Source organism: Suillus subalutaceus (genome assembly GCF_016647625.1).
Source record: "Suillus subalutaceus strain FC151 chromosome Unknown DFJ58scaffold_47, whole genome shotgun sequence".
Lineage (NCBI taxonomy): Eukaryota > Fungi > Basidiomycota > Agaricomycetes > Boletales > Suillaceae > Suillus > Suillus subalutaceus.
Window position 1 is genome coordinate 190,637 of NW_024540296.1, and position 22,362 is coordinate 212,998.

General features: G+C 42.1%; 4 protein-coding genes across 4 annotated transcripts; all 4 read right to left on the bottom strand.

The window, feature by feature from the left end:
* Positions 1-7,258: 7,258 nt before the first annotated feature.
* On the bottom strand, positions 7,259-8,826 carry DFJ58DRAFT_841091 (uncharacterized protein; the record flags this gene model as incomplete). The annotated part of the gene is made up of 6 exons (XM_041392671.1): positions 7,259-7,485; positions 7,658-7,749; positions 7,780-7,893; positions 7,979-8,133; positions 8,326-8,536; positions 8,585-8,826. 6 exons carry the CDS (start codon positions 8,824-8,826, stop codon positions 7,259-7,261), a joined length of 1,041 nt encoding a protein of 346 aa, XP_041244345.1.
* A 1,497-nt stretch (positions 8,827-10,323) lies between these two features.
* Positions 10,324-10,770, bottom strand: DFJ58DRAFT_727481 (uncharacterized protein; the record flags this gene model as incomplete). The annotated part of the gene is made up of 3 exons (XM_041385475.1): positions 10,324-10,587; positions 10,636-10,677; positions 10,729-10,770. 3 exons carry the CDS (start codon positions 10,768-10,770, stop codon positions 10,324-10,326), a joined length of 348 nt encoding a protein of 115 aa, XP_041244346.1.
* A 645-nt stretch (positions 10,771-11,415) lies between these two features.
* Positions 11,416-14,728, bottom strand: DFJ58DRAFT_716214 (uncharacterized protein; the record flags this gene model as incomplete). The annotated part of the gene is made up of 14 exons (XM_041384200.1): positions 11,416-11,865; positions 11,915-11,932; positions 11,966-12,250; positions 12,306-12,320; positions 12,355-12,534; positions 12,592-12,688; positions 12,747-12,907; positions 12,960-13,006; positions 13,091-13,167; positions 13,217-13,284; positions 13,461-13,643; positions 13,700-13,837; positions 14,039-14,350; positions 14,645-14,728. The coding sequence occupies 14 exons, from the start codon at positions 14,726-14,728 to the stop codon at positions 11,416-11,418; spliced, it is 2,115 nt and encodes a 704-aa protein (XP_041244347.1).
* Positions 14,729-18,409: 3,681 nt separating this feature from the next.
* On the bottom strand, positions 18,410-18,577 carry DFJ58DRAFT_639966 (uncharacterized protein; the record flags this gene model as incomplete). The annotated part of the gene is made up of 1 exon (XM_041381331.1): positions 18,410-18,577. A coding segment is annotated over one exon (168 nt), but the record flags the coding sequence as incomplete, so codon positions are not given.
* Positions 18,578-22,362: the final 3,785 nt, after the last annotated feature.

Here is a 22,362-nt window from a genome sequence, read left to right on the forward strand (position 1 = left end):
GGAGAGAAGAGGCTTTTTCTTCTTTGTTACTGCCTTGAGATGAGCTGCCTTGAGAACATTCCTCACAGTTTGTGAAGAGACAGGGGTAGTGATGGTGGAATTGATATAATGGGTGGCTTGGACAGCATTATCAGCCTTTCCTGTAGTGATATGTTGGATAATAGCCCTTTTGTCAGTAGAGGTAAGCTTGGATGGACGTCCTCCACAAGAGTTTTCCTTGTCTGGGTGGCTTTCTTTGATGAACTTGGCCACAGTGGACTTGCATATTCCAGTTCTAGAGGAAATTTGGCGAGCAGAGAGGCCAGCATAAGACAGAGAGAGGATATTATCTCTTTGAGCAGAGGAGATGGCTTTCATGGTGATTATGACTATGATACATGAGATATTCTGGTTTATATAGTTAGATATAGTCATAAAATAACATAATGACACCACTTTATAATTTATATAATAGTCGCATGATTTTTATGGTGTCATAAATAATGATTTATATAGTTTTAATATACACTCAAAAAAACTGTCCACATGAGTCATCATTTTATAAGCCTTATATCTCCACCATATCTCCGCCGATTCCCACGGTGTAGGGCTCAAATAAAAGCCCTGAAGCCATACTACAATGTGGTATAAGTATGTCCTTGAGGAATTTGTTCATTCTCACACAATATCATAGATAGTGAAAAATGTCAAAACATGCGGACAGTTTTTTGAGCCACTGTAAGTCCAACTTTCTCATTCATGTTTTGACAAGGACATACCAAATTTGTGATTCACTAGAAGGTGTTGTAAAATTCCAATCAGATATTTAAAAGGAAAACACCACTACAAGTGGGTGGGCCCGAATAGGAGCAGATAGTCATATACATGTATGTGGCAAGATGCATGGTGATTTGGTTGCAGAGAGAAGGTGGGATGAATTTTCAGTAACTCTCCAACATATGCAGTGATATGTGAGTGATAGGCTTAAGCCCTTCTTGCCATCATTGTTATACATAAGCAAGATACACTGCACAGGCTAATTCCATAGTGTGTTTGAGAATAGTTCTAAGGCAAACAGCATGTTCATCAGAAGAATGCAAGGTGTTAGCTCCCCACAAGCTCATGAGGGCAATGGAAAGATAGATCATGGTAAAGGATCACCACTCATCTGCCTTAATTGTTCTAGCAGATGCCTCTTCAAAATTCTTGGGTCCTGAACCAAGTCAAGTGGGGGTGGTTGTATCATGGATGATGTCATGGATTTGTTCAAGTACATTTCTAAATTTATATTGATGTTTGGTTACTGTATCTTTATCATGTATGTATGAAGTGTGTTTAGCATATAATTGCCAAGTACATTTAAAATTGCATCATACATCAATTTGAAATATGTATATCTGTGCCAACATGTATTAAAAATGATAAGTGAAAGATATTCTAAACATATAAAAGATAAGGTGTGATAGCAAGATTAAATATATTCAAAATATAATGTGAAAGCAATGGAAAATATATTGAAAAGAAAATGTGTAAGATATGCTAAATAGATTTAAAATAAAACATGAAAGAAATGGATCTCCAGATCCGACCTAGACTTTATATCTGAGCCCAAACCTTAAATCAGTGTCTATCCCCTTATGGTAATCCCCTTGACTCTGGACTTCAGTTATCTCTGTTACTATCTTGCTCATTGATCCTTGTACTCTGTTTATCTCCGAGTTCATTTACTTATGTTTCATCTCACTTACTAATGTGTTTCCACATGCTCATACATAGTCCTAGTCCTTTGCTTACTGATCCTCTCATATGTCCTCCAGTATATAAACCCCTGTACAATTCCTAGAGTTTCCTCAGTTTGAATATCATCTTAGACTTTGCTCTTTCTTGACTTAGGACTTCAGTCCATCTGAGCTCTATCCTTTCCAAGTCTAGGAATTGATTCCCTAGGCTGGAAATACAGACCTTTGGATTTGTCCCCTATGTCTCCATTCCAAGTCTAGAGATTGATTCCCTAGACTGGAGTTCTGCCTTTCCAGCACTTACTCTCTTTCTGGACTTTGGTCCAATCCCTGTCTCTCCGACTCTATCTAGTGTAGTCCTTCTGTGTGTTTTTACTTCCGACAGCATCTGATGTAGCCCCTATTTGTACACCATACCTCCGGAACTATATCCATGGTAGTCTGTCTGGACTTCCTGTCCTATGCTCATCTAGACCTCCAGACCTTCAATCCTCCTGTCCTCCTGTCCTCCTGACCCTCAGACCTCCAGACCTATCCTCCTGATGTAGTTCCACTTTTCCTATTCTATCCTGCTTTGACTTGATCCCTTGCAGTCTCTCCTCCACTTTCCTCTAGAGGCATTGCCTTAGGGTCTCTCTACTTCCTGTACAGTGAAAACTCCTCTAGACTTTCCTGTACTCCTCCAGAATTCTCCCATATTCCTCTGGACGTTTCCTGCACTCCTCCAGAAGTCCTCTAGCACTCTACTAAAGTAGCCAGCCTCCAGAAGTCCTTCGGACTTTGTTGAACCACCATCATACTTCATCCAAAATGAAGGGCACCATACTTGGATTAGGAGCACAGCACACAAGCTGAGGCCAAGCCCCTCAGACATCAGTCCTCTCTTCATTTGAGCAAATCAGTTCTTAATAGGTAGAAGGTATATTAATGCATAGGATAACTCTAACCAGGCTGCAGAGGTACTATCAGCCCTCGAGGATTTATTCTCCTGTGTGATAGTCCAGGACATGGATCTAAGAGAGTAGTATGCACAAAAACAATCTCTATTTCAGAACCTTTAGGATACCCCTCCAGCTGAGTAGACAATATATTTACTACTACTGATTGTCTATGATGAGGCTTTAGGCAATCTAATTGTGTAGTCATACAAGTCCATGTGTGGGACATTGGTCTCAAATTTTTACTTTGATATTTATTTCATTGCACTCTAACGTCTAAATGCCTAAACACCCAATTCTTGTCAATTTATGCATCAATTAATGTTAATACTGCATAATAGTATGTATCTTGTTAATCTCATCCTCCACTAGATGACTTTGTGCCAAAATCATGAACATAGATGGCTCCTCGTAAATGGACCACATCCAAGCAGGAGGAGTGGCTTGAACCATGGTACAGAAAGTTCTCTGAAAAGCAGAGTGACAAGAGTAAAAACCATAAAAATTTCTTTGCAGACATGTATGAAGAATGGTTCAAAGCATTTCCAGAGCCTCAGCCAAATGATATCACTAAATTGGGGCTGTTAACAGTGGAAGAATATGATAAAGTGATTGACAAACAGAAAGACATGAGATTCATTAACACTCTTTGTAGTGACACTGAAAATGATTGATGGAAATTGCACACCCAATTCAAAAACAACTTCAGCGGGTCAAAGGTAGGACAACAAGCGAAAGCCAATGCCAATGATGTCTTTGATGCTGTTGTGCAGGAAAATAACAGAGTGTGAAAAACTGACATAAACACTTCAGAAACAGAAAGCTTACTCCAAGTTGTACTATGCTGATCGTGTTCAGAAATAAGTCCAAGAGACACTCAAGGTTGCACAAGCAATGCAATCACTCACTCAATCTCTGCATTATTCCAGTGCACCTTCTCCTTGGATGGTTCTTCTTGTGTCATCTGCATGATCTGGACTTGTGTGGAGAGGATTATGACAATAACAGCAGCAAAAATCTCCTTTCACTGCTGGAAGTTGACTCAACCAGAAAGAGCATGTTTAGTCATGGTTGGAAACAGAGAAAGTTCAGACTCCACTCACAGCCGCTTGCATGCCACCAACATGCATATTCACTGCAGGCATTTTCCCAATTTTCTCCAACAAACATCCAAAAAACATTGATTGAGAAGATAGAATTTTCCTCTCATGTTGCCTATTAAAACATTGAAAAAATTAATTCATGTGTTAAAGATTTTTTGTGCATGGGACATGATGCAATAATTGGACATGTTCCTTCAAGGATAATACTGGATTTTCCATCTATTTTCTTTAAAACAGCAGCTTTCAATGAGGTTAAATTTTTGTCTGTGTTTTCAAATATATACAAAACATTTGAAAAACATAGTATCTTTGGACAAAAATTTAACATTATTGTAAGTTACCACTCAAAGGACAATAGGTAGAAAACCCATTATTATGCTTGAAGGAACATGTCCGATTTTTGCATCATGTCCCATGCACAGAAAATCTTTAACACATGAATTGATTTCTTTCAATGTTTTGACAGGCAATATGAGAGGAAATTTCTATGTTCTCAATCAATATTTTTTGGATGTTTGTTGGAGAAAATTGGGAAAATGCCTGCAGTGTTTGGTGTCATCTTGCATGAACCATCCATCTCACATGCGGGCTTGTTTTCCACCTGGTTTAATATTCATGTGGCTCACAAGTAATGCATCTTTGGAATAAGCTGAATGTCCCTGAGAGTTGTCGACCATGGAGAGAGCCTGATAAGCAGGTCTGTGTGCATTTTCAAAGGCGGGAATGACTTTCTCCTTGAGCTGATGCACAAAAATGTATCAGCAAAAGGTACATTCAATAAATTACAATTGGGTATAGTGTATATAGTGACAACACAACTATACAGGATAAGACTTCTTGCCAGTCCTTAAGTACACAGTCTATGACTTTTCTAGTTTTCATGGTAGATAATGTGCTGAGTTCTTGGAAGGAATGTCTTTCAATATTCTCCTTCTTGTTCCTCGGTTAGTTTAAACCTCATGGTTTCATAGTAGTGAGCGTGAAGCTTGTACATGTTTTGGCAAGTGTGTGTTTGTGGATTGTGAAATGTGTCTGTGCTCTTGAAATACTGAGTGTGAAGTTTGTACGTGTTTTGGAAAGTGTGTGCCCATGGATTCATGAAGTGTGTCTCGTGATTCATGTCTCCCTTCCTGAAAAAGAGAGAGGAAAGTAGTGCTGGTGGAACTTAGCTAGGTAGCTGTACTTGTTATATAGTCAACCCCTGTAAGGTAGTATATAACCTGAATAGATGTTTCTTATTCTTAACTTCAAGGCTGCTGAATGGCCTGCACTTAGATCTTACTGGTTCTCACATGGTTTGAGAAAAGAGTTAAAGTGGGAAGCTTATATTACATGGGTGAAAATGGGCTCCTTATATACCTTTTGGGAGGCCATCTTACTAAGCATGATTCATCACATAGATTGGTAAGAATGTGCTTACAAACTTGTGTTGAGTCAGCTTGTTTACTAATGTACATACAAAATGAAGTGTAGTATTACAAAGAATGAAAAGTGAAAAGCATGAGTCATCACATGGATTGGTAAGAATGTGCTTACAAACCAAGTCCTTAGGTGTGCTGAATCAGCCTTATTACAAAGTGGATTACAAATACAGTTGCAAGTTTTACAAAGCATGACAAATCATGACCAAACATGATGAGTCAAGTTGAATCCTCACAAATCAGAGTATTTCCCAGTCACATAATATGATTACTCACATGCTTGGTGGCTTGAGGAAAAGTCTGGTGGCTAAATGTGCCTAGAAAAATAGAAAGAGATAGAATCTCATGGAACAAAATAGAAATACATGGAAAAATAGAAGTGAAGTTTGAAAGTGAAAATACTAGCTAAGAAATGAATGGAAAATGATAAGGTAACTTGGTGATAGGAATCAGTCAGGTGTCTTCTACCTTCCTTGTCACTGCTGTTGTGTATATGTTATGGTATGGATCACATACCATGCATGACACCACAGTGCATTGGTGAATGATTCAGAATAGCAGATAAGTTCTTCATGCCAACCATCTCATCTCCTGTGAAACCAGCAAAGCTAGATGTCTGAAATACATGGGCAAGGTTATGAGAATTGATTCAGAGGCGGCATGTCGTGAATTCTTTGACAGAGTGGTGGTACAGGGGATTGTTCTCAGCTGTTAAGACCATAGCTCAAGGGTTGATGGATCTGAAGGGCTTGGCCTCAGCTCGTACACTGTGCCCCTTACCCGAGTACATGCCCTTAATTTCAGAACGAAGTCTGGATGGAATCTGATGAAGTCCGAAGGACTTCTGGAGGCTGGCTACTCTAGTAGAGTGCTAGAGGACTTCCAGATGAGCATGGGAAACTTCCGGAGGAGTGGTCCAAAGGACAGGATGTCTGGAGGTCCAAAGGTTAAGATGTCCAAAGGTTATGACATCCAAAGGTTACATTGTCCAAAGGTCCAAAGGTTTAGGAGGACCGGAGGACTGGACAGGATTAGGACAGGAGGGGAAAGGCTACCACAAACAAGGTCTGGAATAGAAACAAACAGAGGTAGACTACACTTAAGTAGAGACAGAGTTGACAGGAAGTGCCAGAAAGGCAAAACTTCGGCTTAGGGAATCAATCCCTCAGCATGGATGTAGACAGAAGGATAAATCTGGAGGACTGGAAAGCTGGCCTAGGGAATCCTTCCCTAGGCCTAAGGAAAGGTCAGACTAAGATGGACCAAAGTCCGAGACAAGAATGAGTGAAGTCTAAGATGATATTCAAACTAAGGAAACTCTACAGGAGTTGTACAGAGGTTTATATACTGGACAGGATCCGAGAGGATCAGTAAGCTGAAGACAAATACTATGTATGAGCATGTGGAAACATATTGGTAAGTATGAATGGAACATAAGTAAATGAACTCAGAGATGAGACAGAGTACAAGGGTCCATAAGTAAGACTGGAAACACAGATAACCGAAGTCCAGAGTCAAGGGAATTACCATAAGGAGATAGATGCTGATTTAAGGTTTGAGCTTTGGATATGAGTATAGGTCGGATCTGGAGGTCTGAAGATACCAGATGAGGCATCTGGATATCAGATGAGCAGATCCAGAGATCTAGGTGAAGATGGAACTAGGATATGGATAATGGATATAGTTCGGTAGTCTAGGGAAGGTAAAGTCCCAGGTGGAATGAGCTCGGATCCGATAGGATCAAGGAATGGATGAAGCAGGCTTAGCTGCGGAGGTATGGATATATGAATGTACAAAGGTGTATGGATCCAAACCGATAGTGGACTGAAGGACTGAAGGCATGGATAAGGTTATGGAGTCATGGATAAGGGTATGGAGGTCCAGATGTGCGTCCAGAAGGCATAGGAACATCATCAGATGTAGGTCTGGAATATGGGATATGACATCAGCCTTGAGTCATTGGAGGGTGGCTTCGAAGTGACAATTTTCAGCAATAATGGATGAGTGAAGGCAATGGAGCTCAATGTTGCAATGATGGACCTCTTCATGAGTGTGTTTGATGCAAAGTGACTGACACATCAATTCACGCACTTCCGGACGGGTCCATTGATTTGTTTGTACATCTTGCTGGATTTCATGGAGAAGTGTGAACTCATCAAGCCATAGTGAGAGATATGCGACCAGTCGAGACTCAGAGCAGGCAGGACAAGTGCAGATGCCACTGCATTGTATTCCTTCACCTTGTTTTGAATTGCCTTGCAGTGAGTTTGGAGGGCTTTAGCAATATGAGTGCGCATATGATAAACTGCAACATGAACATTGTGAGATAAGAAGGACATTGAAAAAAAAAATACCCATCTGTGAAAGGTTTAACTTGTGCAACTCAAAGAGTCGCAGTACAACAAGATGCTGCAGCTCATCTAGAGCACAGTGGTATTTTCTTGTAGCCATGTGTTTCATGGTTTCAGCATACTCACTGTCTGATGGCTCCCACCTCCGTGTAATGCCTATCTTCACCTCCATGGCAGCAATCTCTTGTAATATGGTATCCAGGTGCTCATTTGCATGTCTCCATTGTGTTTCCAGCTTGTGTGTTCACAACAGATTGGCAGCATATGTGGCATCTGTTGATGTTGCAGTCGAAGTTGAGACAAATTGATAGTCGAAGGGAATGGCATTAAGGAATGATGCTGATGCATTCTGTGCTGCAGCCCTGGAAACGTAGTGTTAGTTCATCAGATGTAAGTATTACTTTCACGTACCTTGCATCTCAGAGATTTTGTAACAACTCAATGTACATCATCACATGCATATCCCACTCAGCTTCTTCACCAAGTGTTTCAAGGTATACTGACTGCTGCTTCTGCCATTCCTCAATGCTTTCATCTGTGATGCAAAGGGACAGTTTGGCATGCTTGAATGTGATAGTCTTCGCGTTCGACGATGTCAAAAGCTTGACAATGGTTATTGTAAAGCATGTTGCTGATATTCATATACTTGTCTTCATCCCACTGTCTGAAAAACATGTCAATAAAAAATGTCGGTTGTAGGTGCTTGCATAATGAATAACGTGGGCATGCTGGTTAGATGCGCTGAAAATTCGCTCTATTGTGGAGAAGTCCTCCAGTCCCATCCCTTGAATTACATTTGGATGGTTTTGATCCTGGCACACATAGTTATGCATATACACGTGGAATGCATCAATGCATAGGTGGCTGTTTGATTCATTGAACTTAGTAGCAAGGGAGGTTGACTTGACAGTGGTAGCGAGTTTGCATCCAACATCGTAACTGATCAATAGCTGGGAGCTGAGGACTTTGAGCGCCTTATTCATGATGGAGAGTGGATACTTAAAGCTACATTAATTAAAATCAATAGATGCTGCCTTATGAAATGTGACATACAGTTTACCACTGTGGACCATGTTAACAATCCACAGCATCATGCCATGATGGCACGTGCATGCAAAGATCCCTGTTTCTTCAAATATTCCCCACATCTTTTTCTTAGCTTCATCAGCAGCAGCCTTCCAATTTTCTGTGCACAGTTTTTCTGGGCTCTCAGCTAACTTGAAGTTGCAGAACATCTTGATCAGCTGGTGCTTGAGAAGATGATACTTCACCAGCAAACAGATTGACATAGTCATGGGAAAGGAAGAAGTCTGAATCAAATGTGCACATATCACCAACTTTATGGCCACCCAGTGGTGCCATATGAGATAGGGAGTTGTTGCCATTGAAGACAATTCATGCGCCGGTAGAGAAGTGGCGGTTCTCCCTCAAGCTACAAAAATCTGAGGAACTAATGAGTTAGGGATAGCACATAGTACACACCTTGAATGAGCATGGTGGACAAGTGTTTAAGACACGCCAGTTGGGTGAATTGTGGCCAAGGGCTTCAGAAACCTGAAGTTCGACTTATGGAGGACAACATTGTATACATCAAATGCACCTACCAGACATGTTCAATATCTGCAGCAATAAGGCATCTAAAGTCAGAAATTTCTAGGTTTGATTTTAATGCATTGTAATGCATTCTGATGCCACAATGACAATGCACCATGGCAATGGGAATGCAATGTAAGCCCTGTTTTGAAATGCTGACAGGTGCTGGTGGTAATGTCATGGCAACGTGACACCAATTACTGCCAATGCCAATGCCAATGCCAATGCATCAATGCCAATGCCAATGCCCATTGTTATGACCATTATAATATTAATATTAATATTAATATTATTATAATGGTATTAAAATAAATGTACAGTTCGCAGGAATGATATCTATCCAATTATGATGTACTACCCTAGGCTGCGTGATTATCCTAGTAGTCTATTATGATCTATTGTTTATTATTATCAACTGTCTATTATTATATACTTATCTATGTTATCTACTGTCTATCTTTAAGTTATTGACTATCTATTATATTATCTACTGTCTATCTTTAAGTTATTGACTATCTAATCTACTATAATCTATTACATTATTACACTTCTTGTACGAGGAGAACATGTAGTTGTACTGAATCTTCGTAGTCTCACCCTTGCCGGAATAGCGAAACTCCTTGTCGGCACTGAATAGAAAGATAACCTGACAAAATTACATCAGCTGCGAGCCTTTCGAAATGTGCAAAAACGAACAACAACTCCTGCCCATGCCAACAAACTAGGTGTCAAAGATGTCGCCTCTCACTTATTACTGTTGCATGGTGGTCCTCCTGCTCAAAGCACAGTCAAACCATTTTCACCCCACAGTAGTACCCGGATAATCTGAAAACATGGTAGATAATAACAACAAGTTTCGAATTAAGAGACAGCACCTTTCCAAAGAGTTTTCCAGTTTCCAAAGAGTGTTCTCAGCGACGAGTCTTCGACCAGGTTCGGAAAAAGGATAGGTGAGAAGGGCTTGGGCATGTGTTGTGATGTAGAGGTACCAAGGAGACACTGGATCTCGGATACACTTGCTCAATTGTATGTTGTGTCAGTGAAATACTGTTCAGGGAGACCGAAGATGAGCCCAGCTTTGGAGCGCAGTTTCTTGATTTCAGATGCGTGACTACTGTTCATTGCATCCTCGAACTTAAGTACTATCAGTTCTAAGAGTCAGTAAAATAAAAATGTTGCTCGCAATATCAGCAAAGTGGTTATTCCCTGACAAGAGGGTGGATGTGCAGCAGAAGTAGACTGAATAGCTCCGCAAGCAAGGCAGACTCTGCAGAGGCTAGTGTTTCATAGCGTGATGGTTCATTGAGAGGCGGAGGGAATGTAGTATTGGGACACTGAAGAAGTTGCCTGTCTGGCGCAAACATTTCATAGCAGGCACCATATTTGCAACCGCATAAGCAGATTTCTTTGTTGAAGGCCATGTTTTCTTCGGAGATGGTTTGGCCCTTCTTCTTCTGCTTTGGCTGGTTTGCCTTGAGGACCCTTTTCTATTCTGTCAACTCCTTGTTGACGTCCTTAAGTTCTTGCAACTCGAGTTGCAATTCCCGTAAAGCCTGAAGCAAAAGTTAGAAGACATAAGTGATAGTTAGAGGGTTAGCACAGACCTGTTCGACATCAGCAAGGCCTGATGTGTTTGATGGTGGCATTGCGATGGCAGAAATGACCAGAGCACTTTGATGAAAGGAAGGGTAAAGTAAAATTTATCATTTGAAGCGCTTGAAATGAGGAACTAGACAGTGCCTTGTGCTGGTGGCGAGGTAATTAAACACTGGACAGGATGAGTCAGTTCAAAGATAACAGGTAAAATGATGCATGGTGCACTTACATGGCACAACCGAGAGAGTAATCATTACCTTATGCCAGCACTTCCTTGTAGTCAAGCCCACTCCATCTCACAAAGGAACCAATCCTCAGAGAGAGGTGGGGCACAACCACTCGTCAGCATTGCCCACTGCTCACCGCCAGTAGCTGGAATATCCAGTCCCTGCATGGCGAATGGTGGCAAAAAACAGGGCAAGATCATGCCAAGGTATCGAACACTCCATTATAAAAAGTGTTTCTGCATGTTTTGTGACAGTGGCCAAGAAGGTGAGCATGACTGACAGATAAGGATTGAGAGTCGAACAGGCAAAATGTGAGGCTTTCTGCGTCAGATTGCAGAGAATGAATGAGAGCATTGAAAATGCAAGTTCCAATGCTAGTTTGAATGACACTGGCAGCTCCGCAGGCATATTTGTGTCCAATAGGGCTGGAGATGCTGGTGGGGAGGGAGATGAGATAAGGCTAGTTCTTCATGCTGGATGACCAGTGGACTTGTGCATTGACTTCATGTGCAAGAACATGTCAGTGTCAATTGTGTCAATAACGAGGTAATCACCCCAGACACTGTGATCTTCTGCTAGTGCTGCACCATGGATAATAGAATGAACTGAAAAAAATTCGGATGAGATCCTCGGTCTTTCACGAATACACCAGAACTGAAAGTGATTATCTGTGAGGGAACATTGTCCAACTGGAGCATCGTATGGGTGAATGAGAGCGACTGGATGAGTTTGACCATCCACAACACAGGTGAAAAGCATCAGTAAACCCTCAAATATCACTCCGGCTTGAGCCTGAATGATAACGCAGTCATATCGAGGGAAGTTATGAAATGGAGGACTACATCGAAGGTAATCTGTGGTGGTTTGCCAGTCTACAATGGACTCATAGTTGACTTTTATGAATTGATGCTCAGTCACCTGCATTCTGTACTTTAGACATGAATTAGAAAACAACAGAACAACATACAGTTTCATCGGGCATGAACTTGAGTCATTTTCCACCAGGTAAGGGTATTACGTGAACAGGGAGGGAATCACTCAAAAAGTTTGCAAGCTTGATGCGAAATCGATTGAATGCACTGTCATTTGCATGTAGTTGCTCCACGGCTGCAAATGTCTGCTCTTTTTGCACAGCACCCAACTTAACATGGAATGTGTTGTCAGAATCATTGTTGGGGTGCTCATTATCATCCTCGCCATCCGAGCGCAAATGGTCACTCTCAGATATAATGAGGTCATCATAGTCTTTGATATCCAAATGAATTGAATGTGCAATGAGGAAGCAATGGTCGAGGCAAAGTACCTGGATAAGATCAATAAAATACTGTCTGATCTCATGAACAAATGAGAGTACACACCTGTTCAGCAATGTTCTTGAAACACACGCAACTCAAATGAGAAGCTTACATCCAATAGTCGTGTGAACTCCTGTATGGCCTGACAGCCTTCGGTGATGGTTTCGGACATATGGACTTCGAGAGCTGCATACATGTCGACATTGACATATTGATGGATGCATCGAAGGAGCAGATAAGGGAGTGCGTGGGAGGTTTGGTCGATGACATCATGCACAGCGAATACAATAAGCTACAGAACCATCAGAATCGGTAGTATATTAAGTTAGAATCAATGAAACTGCCTTACCTTAGAGATATCTTTGTACTTCGAGCCATCAGAAAATGATATGTCCATGACATAATTAAAGTGATTGATGTTGTGCCAACATGGCATCGAGCTGAAGCTATTCAAATTGTAAAGTCAGTTTCTATTACTATAATACCCGAAGCCGAAAAACATACTATTTGTCAATTTTAGACTGTGTCCGCCAACCAATTGATTTGACCTGTTCCTGAAACTGGGTCCAAAGATGGTCAGAAAAATTACCTTCATTATTTACATGTAAGCGGTCAAATGAGACTGCAGAATGGACATTCGTGTGAGCGACATCCAAAAATGCATTCTAAAACAAACAATTAGAGTTGGGAACGAAGATACAGCAACAGGACACATACATCTACATCCCGGAGGCCTCGAGACATTAATAACTTCTCTTTGTCTTCTTGTCAAGTGAAACTTTGAGCCTCTTGAAGTGTAGCTTGCATAGACGTGGTTGTTCGCAATGGATATGATGTAAGCACATTACCGAGTTCCTCTCTAGGAACGAGACAGACGGGACAAGGGAATTTGCACTTCGTTCCACGTATGAAGGTCATAACACATCTGTAGAATAACCATTAGTGAATCAGAATGATATAGGCAACACACGTACTGCTCCTCGTAGTCAGCTGATAAAATAAGAATAAGTGGATAAAAAAGACGCTCAATACCATCCCAACACTTGACGCAAAACCCTGATTTTCGAGAGTGATGCGAGCGATTTGAGAATGCACTTAAACGATTCATGCCAGACAACATTCTTGAAATTGACGAAGGACTGAGTCCCAGAATATTGTTTCTCTTCTTCAACCTGCAAGAGTCAGCCATAAGCATACAAATTGAATAATTTGTCATACAATCAGAAGCCAGCCTACAAGGCAACCACTGCCAAAACCTTCACTGTTGCATATTCCGACAGGTAAATTTGCACATCTTGCAATGACGGGATACACTTTTTGACGATCAAACGAAGAGAATTTTGCCTTATCAGTGTATATGATAAAAGTGAACAGTTTTCCTTCATCCTTCAGTAAGGATGACTACAAAACACATATTTACATTGTTAGAACATTCAAATTTAGTAGCACATACATACTTGACTATCCCAGAAAGCATTGGCCGTCCATGGCTCATCAAAAAAACACACAAAGTCTTGTCCATCATACTTGTACAACCGCTGAGCATCAAATATGAAATGCGGACCAAGGCGAGGGTCTTTCAGCAGGTCACAGACCTAGTCCCATAGTGGCCTATACCAAACATCAAAGTTGTGCTCCTGGTCCCTATGTGGGACCAAAATCACTTCCTTTTTGAACTGCACTTGAAAATCAATCATCAGCGACGTATAGCAAGTCAGTACTCAGCAGAGACTTACGTTTGCATGGCGAGGAGAAGCTGCATCCTACATTTTACAGATACCATTGTAGTCAGTAACTGAGAGTCTTTCAAATGCAGTGTGATGGATGAGAGCGATAGGCTCGTTCGTCTGCAGTTTTGTAAGGTTAGCTTTGAGAATTAACTCAGCAAAGTCAAAGTTGATGTGTGAGCCGAACAGTTTCCAGGGAGTAGTATTTTGAGGTACTTGTGAGTGAGCAGTATTAGTATGGCAATGAAAATCACCAAAGTGATCGGTTTTCGTAGGGATGCCGCTATGAGGATGGTACTCTGTCCTAATATCATCCTGCTGGAATGCAGGTGGCAGGACATGATCATCCGGTGCATCTTGCAGCAGCTGTGAATGATAGACCTACATGAAATGAATGAATAATCTATTGACAATAGAAATATTAACATACCTTCGTCAGGATTTACATAGTCATCGAAAGTAGGTCCGCGCATAGCAGGAGCTGCACAAGAGCCTAGAAATTGTTAAATAAAATACAGATCCATTAAATTGAATCAAACCTCGGGATGTGCCTGGCTGTTGTGATAATTGGACTGGACGGTATTAAGCATTCAGTGGCTCAGGGTGGGCTTGAGCTGTCAAGAGGAATAATACTTAATACGCACAGATCACATAGACTTAGTTGAATGTACTCACCTGCTCAAGTATTCTGTCTCTCGCGATCTTCCTGCATCCGTAAGTTATCCCTCCTGCAGGCCTTCTGGTGGGCAGCAAGTCCATGGCTCTTGAATTCTGGCTGCAGGTATCACAAATCGAGGTCCGTTCAGGTGGCATGAATGTGTATACAGTCCAATAATAATAATAATGTATAGATGCACAAATTTGATAGTGATATGAACAGGTATACAGACAGCAATGTTATCAATTGAGATCTCGCATTCCAATGTGTTGAAACGGCACACGCAATCATGGGAATGATATGCCAATATCAACAAGATATGATAATGATTATCAAATATTCTAACAGACTGGAACACCACGTGATGTCGTGGGACTGACATCTCAACGACAATTGCAATGGCTCTAGGAAATTTCCGACAAAGTGGATATAAGAAATGGTTGACAAGTCTATAAACATGATGACATACATTATAAAGATCGCATAGAACCTTTGTAAAGGCCTCAGCACTAAACGACAGTTTTTGCAGGCGAATTCTGCAGTAAAGTTCCAGTGTGCAAAGTGAGATAGTAATGGAGGGAGACTGTGAAGTTGCTCCAATATAACCGTTCAGAACAAGAGCCTCAGAGACAGTCTTGATATCAGTGTCACACTGGATGTGAGTCGTGCTGGACAGTGTGTAAAGGTCAATGCATCCAATTTTGAAGTCATAACTGGAAGGGGATGGTGACAGTTACAGTGGAAGTGCTGCATTGCTGGGGGAAGACTCTGAAGGGCACTTCCAAGTTAGATATGCTAGAGTTAAGTCCTTGATGATCGGTTCTCAGTTCTCTTGGAGGTGAGTAACATGCTGGTGCCAAGTTCACCCATCCTTATACACTCTCCACCTAGAAAATTCAACTATATGATGGTCAGGACTCATTACAAGATTTAAGTACTTACTGGCTTCCAACAATATCCCGAACTGCATGTATGAATGTAGCATCATCCTTTAATGTCTCTGGGACGGTCTCCCATTCAAGGTCTGGGTCCATAGCAGGATCATCAACATCCATTACAGAAGTGGTCTCTGCATCTGGGTTTTGGAGGTTGGAGAGTAGTGTTAGAGACTCATCACTTAGACCTATGTCATCTTAGAATAGGTATGATCAAGACAAACTCAATGAAAACACTGTACTTGATGTACTAAGGTCATATCTATCTTGTCAACGAATATGCTCATTGACAAGGTCCCATTGCTTAAGATGTCAAATGCTGAGTGTGCTGTGCTTGCAAGCATTTCCAATGATGAGAGTGACCAATTGTGAGATGCCTTTTTCCTTCAGCATAGCGTTGGAGGGAGAGAAGAGTAAGGGAGATGTTGCTGACAGTGATGAACAAGTGGGCTTAATGTTGGTGATATAACAAAGTCACATGCATGTTCCGGTTAGAGTTTAAGAGTCCAGTTGCAAAACCGCAAAAAGACCACAGTTGGACCTGAACCGGACTTTTTTGAACCGGACCACAGTTGCGGTTGCTTCACCAACAGAATTCTAGCAGGTTGTGGTTGCCTCGTTACACCAACGAAAAAAGACTGAGCTCAAACTGACTGCAACTGGTCTTTTTCAAACTGGTTGCCTACAGGCAGGGCACACTTGTATATACACTGTATAGCTTAAACATGACATAAAATTCAGTTTAGGACTACATCAATCTCCTTGTCAGTATTTTTGGACATCTCAGCATTGAGCTGAAGCAATTCAACATACTCCTCAAGTAAGACTTCCTCGGTGACAGCTGAATTTGCAGCAACGCGATCGACAACTGAACTTCGCCACAAAAACTTAAGGATCTGAAGCTGTTCAAACCGTTCGGAACCTAGTCGTGAGTGCCTGTCAGTTGCAGTCTTCCCGCCACCTGAGAATATGTGTTTTCAAGGCACAGAAGATGCCACAACAGCGCAGACGTCCATTGCTATGCATGCAAGGATAGGGTAGATGGCAACATTCGTCTGAATTGATTGATTGTTATGTTAGTATGACACATGACAGATTGTAATAAATACATACCGACCACCACTCAATGATGTCTGTGTCCTTCGAGACATCATCAGGCACGTCAGCAAGATAACAGCAAAGTTCGGCATGCCAGCCTGAATGATATTGGAGGCTTGCCTTCTCCACCAGGCTCATGACAATGACGGTCATATTCCGATTCGATGCCGACAGTGTTACAAGAGATGCCTGACAGTGGAAGAAGCTGATGGCAGCGATGATTGAGTGCATTGGGAATATTCTTGCATGGTGGCCTCGACTATTTTGAGGGCCTCATCATACCAATCAATAGTGTTTGGATTTCCAGCAGCATACTCATTCGCTTGCTCTTCAGGCCCACCCCACTGCAGCTTGATGTATGCAAGTTTATAATATGGGTGGAGAACTAAATACAGTGTCAGTGATACTAAGTAGACATGCAAGTAAATGGTACTTACCGAGTGTGAGAACATACACAGGCTTGTCATCAAATTTCCTGGTAATATTTTCCGATCTTGTCGAGACCAGCCTGGATGGTGTCCTTGTAGATCTCGTACTTTGGTAGATCGCATTTCATCTCCCATGCAGTCTGGAGTTCCTCAATTGCTGGGATGGCGCGCCACAGTGTTGGTTGTGTTTCTGATGAAAAGTATTGTTGAATGTCATTAGCGTTCTATGAAACAATAATCAGTGCATGAGATATATAAGAAAATGTTGACTTACAGCGATGATTTCTTGCGCATCATTCACGCGCTCCCAATCTGCATTCTTGAAGGTAAATGCCGTCCAAGGAATGTTCTTGACCAGTTTCTCATTGCGCCGAATGGTTGTGACTGGCCCAAAGAGCTCGTCTGCTGTGTTGATGAATATGTTGATAACCTGTGCAATGTAATTTGGTAAGTGTCATGTCAACAATGAGTCGAGTGTATACATACCTGTCATAGTGCATATCATGCCCAAGCATCCATCCGCAGTGCCCCACCTGATATTGCTGTGTAATGGGATCTTCAGGGTATTCTCCAGGCCACAGTTCTTTTGAAGCATCTCGAAATACTCTATCTGCTGTCCAGAACATTGAATCTGTATAGTATGTTAGTAGAATGACAATGAATACAATAAAATAAAACAAACCTTGATAGCAATGGTGCGCACTGCAGCGACAACATCTAATGAGTTGCCAAGGACACGATTGTTGTGATCATTGGGGTCAAATTCCCATATCGCCGTGCTGGTTTCAATGTTAGCTGATCCACTGTGATTCCTGACATGACCGCAACTGATGCTGAGGTTGACAACATGTGCGAGACAAGGGAGACGATGTTGCAGTGTGTCAAATGAATATATTTGTCGGCAATGGAAGATGCTTTCAATTCCTGCACATGCCGTGTCGTTATTGGAAGTATTGTCTGCAGTGACACAAAAAAGCTGCACAGCAATTAAGTCGACATATATATGCATGAGTTAGAACTTACGTACCTTCAATGACTGACCAGACACAATCCCCGCACGTTCACACATCCCAACAAAGTAGTGTCCTAAGTTTTCTCCACTATGAGCACCTGATATACCTTTGAATGCAACCACCTGTGATTGGAGTGTCCATCTACCAGGTCTCCTTATTGGCAAGTATCCAGTGTGCAGTGAGACCAAAGAAGGCGGCCTTTGTCTGATCAACAGACCATAGGTCCATTGTTGTTGAGATGTGACCAGTATTTGAAGACTATGAGGCAAACATAGTTAGTGTAGCTCATTAAAATAAACATGACTTACTTGGATTTCAGACTTGATTTGAGAGAAGAAATCAAGGAAGGAGTTATGAATGAAGACCGTAATATCATGCATTGATGGAATATCAGTCTTGGTTGCAGAAGGACGCATTGCAACCAGACAGTTTCGAAATGTGGCTTTGTTTGCTACAGCCAGCGACTTCGTTTGGCATCAGCACTGCATCTAATCAGCAATCTACTATTCTTACCTGATCATCAGAGATGACAAACTCTGCAATTGTACGGAGCACATCATCCCTTGAGAAATTGGACAACTCTACTTTCTTTTGGAACATCTTTGTGAGGTTCTTCTGACCACTTTTCTCTTGTTGCTTCACCTGTTGCCATTCTTGCACCAATGCACATGGAACTACATGGTGATGCTTGCATAGTCCCATCTCGGAACATTTCTTCTGATACACCTCATAATGGCTGCGAATATGTTGACGGCAGCTTGAATTGCTCCCAACATAAAAGTCTTCCATTTTCCATGTTCTGCAACAAATCTTGGATTTACTCTTATCTGAGGTAAGTATTTAAAAATCTTCTTGAATGCTATTGCTTACTTGCATATATTGCACCAGTGTTAAGACTATACTCAAGAGGTATCGGATCCGAAGGGCTTTGGCCTCAGCTCATGCGCTGTGCCCCTTTCCTGAGTCTTGCCCCTTATTTCAGAGTACTGAAGTATCGCATCTAGTAGGACAGATAAGTACCGTAACGGATCTGTTAAGGCTTCTGGATATTGAACGTATAGAGTAACAGCTAATCCGGATCAGATCCAAACTAGAAACTAACAGATGAGGACTGTCCGAAGACAGAGGCGAAGATACAGACTATAGGAGTCAATCCTAAGTCTCGGAGTAGACAAGAGTATTGTACTCAAGTCCGGACAGACAACAGAGGGACTTAGAGTCCAGATGGAATGAGTGCAATCTAAGATGATATTTGAACTGATCTACTACAGCGCATGTACAAGGGTTTATATACTACAGATAACTAACGGAATGATCAATAAGCAAAGGTGCGAGGCTATGTATGAAGTATAAGCAAAGTATGTGCACAGCATATTGGTAAGTCGGATGGATCACAAATCATGAACCAGGAATGAAGTATAAGTTAAAGCGGATCAGTAAGTGTAGCGGAAGTAAAGGATAACTGGAATACTGGTGTACAGGAATACCAAAAGGAGATGAATGATAGTTAGAGTTATATGAACAGAACATGAAATAAGAATCAGATCAGATCTGTGGACCAGACGACGGATATGTCCATCGGATCTGTTCTTGGGTTTCAGTGCTTCAGGCAGCGCTGCGCTATGTCTATCTTCAAGACTGTCATCACTGTCCTGTTTTTGCAACTGAGCTAATGTTTTATTTCAGGGTAATAAGAGACCAACCTCATCTCTCTCATTCTGCTCTTTACCACTTGGATTAGCTATCTCTTCAAATTCAGTGCCATCTTCTGTAGCTTCAGTATTGACTATCCCTGGTGTCTCTTCTTCGGGTCCACTATCTTCAATAACCTCAACAGCTACTTGGCTCTGGCACTGTGCACGCTTAGTCACCGCTGAAGGATCTTCAACTCAGCTGAGGGTGCAGCTGATATAATTGTTGAAGGGAGGAAACTATGAGTGTGATATGTTCGTCCCTTAGGGGAAGCGGAGAAAGCAAATATCCACTGGTCAACTCTAGGGGGAATGCGCAAAGCGCGTGATAAGGCGAAAGCGCGGGAACAAAGGCGCTATAGGCGCGCGAAGCGTGGGAAAGTCGCGCGTCGAAAAGCGGAACTGGGTGAAAGCGGTATGCGAGCGATAGTGAGATGTTAAGACGTGTACTGAGATGCTGATAAGACAACTGATGCGGATATGGCCACTAGAGCTAACTGCTACTAGGGCTTGCGATGATTTATTCAAAACATAATAAAAACTCGGAGATGGTGACTGTCTATGATGATGGTGGTCCGTGGTAATGTGTGTTGTGTAAAGTAAAAAAATGTGTAATGAAAAATGTGTACCAAGTGAAAATAAACATGGTACGATGTTGAAATAAATGATAAATGGAGAAATGCATACCTGGGAACTTGGTTGGACATGGAAACACAGTGGGAAGTCAGGCGCCCTATAGCGCTTAGGCACGGGAAAATTCGCCTAAAGCGCGCGCAAGTCGCGCAAGTGTCGCCTATGTCGCGGAAGTGTCGCCTAAGTCGCGCGCGCCGCGCGAACGTCGCGTTTATTAGCGCAAGTGTCGCGTTGCATGCATATTACTGTAGACTCGACCTATGTTGCAATATATGCCATTGTGAGGCTACTCAGGATCGAGTCTCTACACCCCCGCCTTCTTTTTGAGGTATGGCGCATTTCTTTGATGATACTATCATCTGACTCAGATGGTGATTTGTCCTCACTACTAGGTGCTCTTTTTCGCTTTCCCGCATGCTTTGGGGACACCTTGGACTTTGGTGGGCGAGACCATGTATTGTTATGAGAATGTGACGAAGCCATCGCTGCAGCCTTTTCAGATGGTTTTTTAGGACAAGAAGATTTTCGATACATGATGGTGGTGGGCTTGGTGGGTATGGATGAGCAGTGGGCTTTGTGGGTACCAGTAGTGCATCACTATATACACATCATGTTGCCAACATGTAGATTTACATATTGAAAACTCAGTTCTAACTGGTTTTACTGGTTTTTGAACCAGTTGCACTCCCAACCGGTCCAAGACTGACTGCAAGACCCTTCTAATCAGCGAAGACCGGTTTCCGTTGGTCCGGTTTGAGTCCAACCATAGTAGCACTAAATTAAGGACCGGTTCAGGTCCAGTTGCATCCAGATTAGGCAAAAAACCGGACTTGACCAGACTTTTAAACTCTAGTTCCAGTAAAGTGACTTACACTTGATACATGGTGCTGTTAAGACCGTACTCAAGAGGTACCAGATCCAAAGGGCTTGGCCTCAGCTTGTGCGCTGTGCCCCTTACCCGAGTACGTGCCCTTAATTTCAGAATGAAGTCTGGATAGAATCCGACGAAGTCCAAAGGACTTCCGGAGACTGGCTACTCTGGTGGAGTGCTGAAGGACTTCCCATAGTAAGCTTCTTAGATGGAAACACATAGAGGAGGGACTGCAATGGACAGAGTCCAAAACAGGATAGGATAGGAGGAGTGGTCCGAAGGACAGGACATCCGGAGGTCCAAATGTTACAACGTCCAAAGGTTAAGACATCCAAAGGTTATGACGTACAAAGGTTACGACGTACAAAGGTCTAGGAGGACCGGAGGAGCGGACAGGATTAGGACAGGAGGAGAAACGCTACTACGCACAAGGTCCAGAGTAGAAACAAACAGAGGTAGACTACACTTAAGTAGAGACGGAGTTGACAGGAAGTAGACAGAAGTCTTGGAAAGACAGGAAGTGCTGGAAAGGCAAAACTCCAGCTTAGGGAGTCAATCCCTAAGCGTGGATGTAGACGGAAGGATAAATCCAGAGGACTGGAAAGTCAGCCTAGGGAATCCTTCCCTAGGCCTAAAGAAAGGTCAGACTAAGATGGACCAAAGTCCAAGAGCAGATGCGAGAGAGAGCAAGTCTATGTTGATATTCGAACTCAGGAAACTTTACAGGAGTTGTACAGAGGTTTATATACTGGAAGGGATCCGAGAGGATCAGTACGCTGAACACGAATGCTATGTACAAGCATGTGGAAACATATTGGTAAGTATGAATGGAACATAAGTAAATGAACTCGGATATGAACAGAGTACAAGGATCAATAAGCAAGAGGGAAACACAGATAACCGAAGTCCAGAGTCAAGGGGATTACCATAAGGAGATAGACACTGATTTAAGGTTTGAGCTTCGGATATGAGTATAGGTCGGATCTGAAGGTCTAGAGATATCGGATGAGGCGTCTGGATATCGGATGAGCGGATCCAGAGATCTAGGTGAAGACGAGACTAGGAT